The sequence below is a fragment of the Osmia bicornis genome, chromosome 14 (genome assembly GCF_907164935.1).
Source record: "Osmia bicornis bicornis chromosome 14, iOsmBic2.1, whole genome shotgun sequence".
NCBI lineage: Eukaryota > Metazoa > Arthropoda > Insecta > Hymenoptera > Megachilidae > Osmia > Osmia bicornis.
In genome coordinates, this window is record NC_060229.1 from 4,965,902 (window position 1) to 4,969,752 (window position 3,851).

At 41.2% G+C, this 3,851-nt stretch overlaps 1 protein-coding gene across 1 annotated transcript; it reads right to left on the bottom strand.

The window, feature by feature from the left end:
• LOC114875903 (probable transmembrane reductase CYB561D1) lies at window positions 1-3,699 on the bottom strand. Its single transcript, XM_029186736.2, has 3 exons — window positions 3,512-3,699; window positions 1,961-2,228; window positions 1-1,394 (listed from the first exon to the last, which is right to left on the bottom strand). Exons 2-3 carry the CDS (start codon window positions 2,213-2,215, stop codon window positions 894-896), a joined length of 756 nt encoding a protein of 251 aa, XP_029042569.1. The 5' UTR covers window positions 2,216-2,228; window positions 3,512-3,699; the 3' UTR covers window positions 1-893.
• Window positions 3,700-3,851: the final 152 nt, after the last annotated feature.

Sequence of the window (3,851 nt, forward strand, 5' to 3'; positions counted from 1 at the left end):
TCGTATTCTGAATAATTGTATTTAATGTGTTAAATAATTAATAAAAGAAGAAAATTTTGAATACCATTAATATCACATTACAGATATAAAGTAGGTAATAAATTAAGGGATTGACAGATCATTAGAAGCTGTCTTTTATCGAATTCTTTTAACAGAATTAATTTAATCGTCTACATTAAGCTATGCGTCAGTCATATAATGATTCGGCTGAAAACCGAATCTTGATAAACGATAAATCAACACGAAAGTTCGGCTACGTGATAATTTCACTATACGTAATGTCAATTCGCCGTAATCGTTCACGATTGTGACAGAAAAATTCTCGACGCGGTCGCTTTTGAACGCCCACTATCGACGATAAATATTCGCAACGTCCAAGCCTAATCGCTTTATATAATTGATCTTTGATCCCGTGTTCGTTCACGTAACGCGTATTTTCCTGACACGATGATGGTATTCCCCTATGTGTACTCTGGTCTTGTGCTCCGTGTATCGCTAAAAATCGAATTACGCTTGTATCAACGTTTGCTTTCGATACATATGCGCGCGGTAATTTACACACGATTAACGTTCGCTTTGACAACAGCCACGTCGATCTTCGAACAGTCTATATTTACTAGAATGAAAGAAGAATCCATTTGAACAGTCTTAGATTCCGCTACCATTTGTCCTTCTACATCTAATACAACAGAAATGATCATCAGGGCCATTTTTGAGAAAGAAAAAAAGAGAACAAAAATACCTATCTCAATTTTCCTTTCTCCTGGCACAGTGAATAAATCTAAGGTTCAATTTTCGACAGTCCAATTTTCACCGTTCCAAGAGATTGCCCTGATGTCCCTGTCTGTTCTAACACTCTATCTTCGATCTCTAATATAGAGACTCTGACCGGTTTATCGAAACATCGTCATGAATTGCTTGAATAGCGTCGGCAAGGCACCTCTCAACGAAAGTATAGTGATCAACGCGGTAACGACTATGCAGATTAGTTGAATATTAGGTACATGGGAGACGTAGGTTAGCCAGGATTTCTTGTATCCGTAGCATTGGGAAGCCATACCCAATACGAAGCAGCTGATGCCCAAGAAGTTGTGGGAAAACTTGATGACCACCGGTCTGATTACCGCGCGAAGTTTCGCCGCTACGAAGACTGGGTAACCAAAGGCTACCAGGAACAGCATGATCACTGTTGACGCGATCCCGAGGATCGCGTGGATCGACTGGAAATGAAAGGTCTTCGCTTGATACATGGGCACAATACCGGCCACCACGCAGATCGCTCCTAGTAACTGCAGGATCCAGTGGACGTGGCTCTTGGCACGGCGGGTAAGAAAGTTCGTCAAGCTGCTCCCATCGGCTAGCACGACAATGGCCTCTGACATGAGTAGGACGTACTGAAAAGGAGAAGATCGAGTCGTGAGAGGTGGAGGAAGTTGCAGTCGTTTGGCCAAGTCGTTAGAACTTCTTTGGCCACCTCGGTTACACCCTTTCTGCCCTTTAAAGGGAAAGAATCCTCCCCGGATTCGGGCTGGCTAGCTGGCGCTCACGGTCATTCTTGAATTTCGATTTCGCGTTCCGGGCAGCAAGGTGTGTAACCGGAGAAATAAATGGTGCAATTTGAATCGCAGCTAAATCGACCCCTCTGAACTTACGAACAGGAGACTTCTAGGCAAGGTTACCGGGAACTTCTTGCCACTATTTTCCCTTCTAACGTTCTTTCCGACGATTAAAATTTCTCGCTTTAGATTCTCTGCTTCGCTTTTCCATTGTACAGAGAAAAGTTCTTGTACAAAGTTTAGGATCATCGTGATTTGTTTCGATATAATCAATGATCAGAGAAATCGTCGAGTGTTTAATGAAACGGAGTGATAAAAATCGCGAACGAGTTCTGTTTGTTTATTGTATGAAATTCGGTGGAAATATCGTTTGATCTGATATTTTATTTGATCGATATACATACCCCCACGGTGCAAAGGGTGACGTGTAAATCCGTCACGCCGAAGGAGCGCATCGAATAGTAAAGAAGAAAAACTGTCACACCGACGATGAGTATATGGTTAATAAGGTCAACTGCCGTAACGCATGTGCCGTACATGCTTCGTCTCCCGCTGGTGGTTTCCAAATTGTTCGAACTATCCGAAGAACTCGAGGGAGGTGTCTCCGATTTTACGTCCTTCATTTGGAACGATGATGTGCTTGCTTCCTTTCCTTCCATGCCTCTGAAATGTCTACAAGTTTTCAGGTAATTATAAACACTTGTAAAATTATCGTAAAGAATTTTATCTCGAACAAATTTTCTTCTAATTACAACAACACGCGATGCCTTCTTTTACCAGCGACCGTTTGGGAATGATTACTAACGGTCAAAGAGCGCCACTGCAAAAGTAATTACTAGGCACGATAATGGGAATTACAAAGGGGACGGCCTGGTATTTGTGCCGAAGTGATTACATCTGGGAGCACAGAGGTGCTGACCCCTTTAAAATCGAGCTACTGATCGAAAGGAAACAAAAATGGGTTCGTTGATCTCTAAGGAGGCGAAAACGCGAAAGGTCATATCATGGAAATAGAAATTCAGCGTGTAATTGATTTAATTCGATCGATCAGATTGGATGGCTTTATTGCGTTCGGACAGGAATACATTTGGCAGATCGAAATATTGGAAACAATCCTGTCTCACGATGGAAACATGATTTTCGTTTTTCACTCACCATAACCTCTGATCGAGCGAACAGGAAGCAGTAAATAAAAATAAATCAATTTCGAAGCTTCGGAAGATGGGTATAGGGATTTAGTACACTCGTATCCATAAGTCGAGGAATAAATTTGGATCACAATAATATTATTAAAATTATTGAAAATAATTTTATATTTGTGTATGATAATAACTCCGAGCAGAATATGCAAAAATTATCTGGTATAGTAATGTTAAAAAATCTTTAAAATATTTTATTCCACATAAGGATTCAATGAACGGTTTTTTGATTTAATATGGTAAATCTTTAATAATGTTAAATTTGAAAGCAAAGTTGAAAGTAGCATGTGTCCCCTGACTTATGGACGAGAATGTATGTTGGATGTTGCACGACTGCCGGTACGTTTTATTTCGATTTATTTTGTTCACAATATAGTTCGTTAGCGTGCTTCCTTCGTTTGGACTTTTCCTCTCGTTCGTAAACGCGAGTTGAAAGCTCGGCAAGCTTGCCGTTTCCACGACATACCGTTAAATTGTTTTACTGGCTCGCTGTATTAAGCGGAGTATCAGGCAATCGGTTATCCCCGCGATGAGATTTCTCGAATGCTATCGTTTAATCGAATCGCACGAAATTCTCCCCGAGGGATCCGCGACAGGCTAACAATTACCCTCCGGTGACTTTCACACATCCCCGTTTGGTCTTTGTCGTTCAAGGGAACCGACGCGAACGGATGAGAAAATGTTCGCTTTTCAACGACGTGACCGGAAAAAAACTGAAATTTCACGGAATTTTAAACGACCCGTTCGTTAACTCACCAAACAACTTCGTTCTTCGTGAAAAATAACCGAGGAATTTTTTAGAATTGCGTCCACCTTTCACTGTTTAATTCACAAAAATGAAAAAGCACGATTCGTATTGTCGCGACCGGTAACGAGAAATTATCGGTGTTGATTCAAGTACGATCGCTTCCATACTAATTGAGGAAATCTGTCGATCGAGCGGAATACGCTTCTGTGGCAATATTGAATATCTCTGTTTTTTTCAGTTTCTTTCCTTGTATACAGAATCGAAGCGGATAATTGGAACCGTTGGTACTGGTACTCACGTGACCGCGACACTCATTAATTAAACGCGGTACAAGCTACGTGACGCTGA

Coding starts and splice junctions, on each gene's coding strand:
- LOC114875903 (XM_029186736.2), bottom strand. CDS start 2,215: ATGGAAGGAAAGGAAGCAAGCACATCATCGTTCCAAATGAAGGACGTA. Junction 1,395..1,960: donor TCACCCTTTGCACCGTGGGG/GTATGTATATCG, acceptor TCTCCTTTTCAG/TACGTCCTACTCATGTCAGA.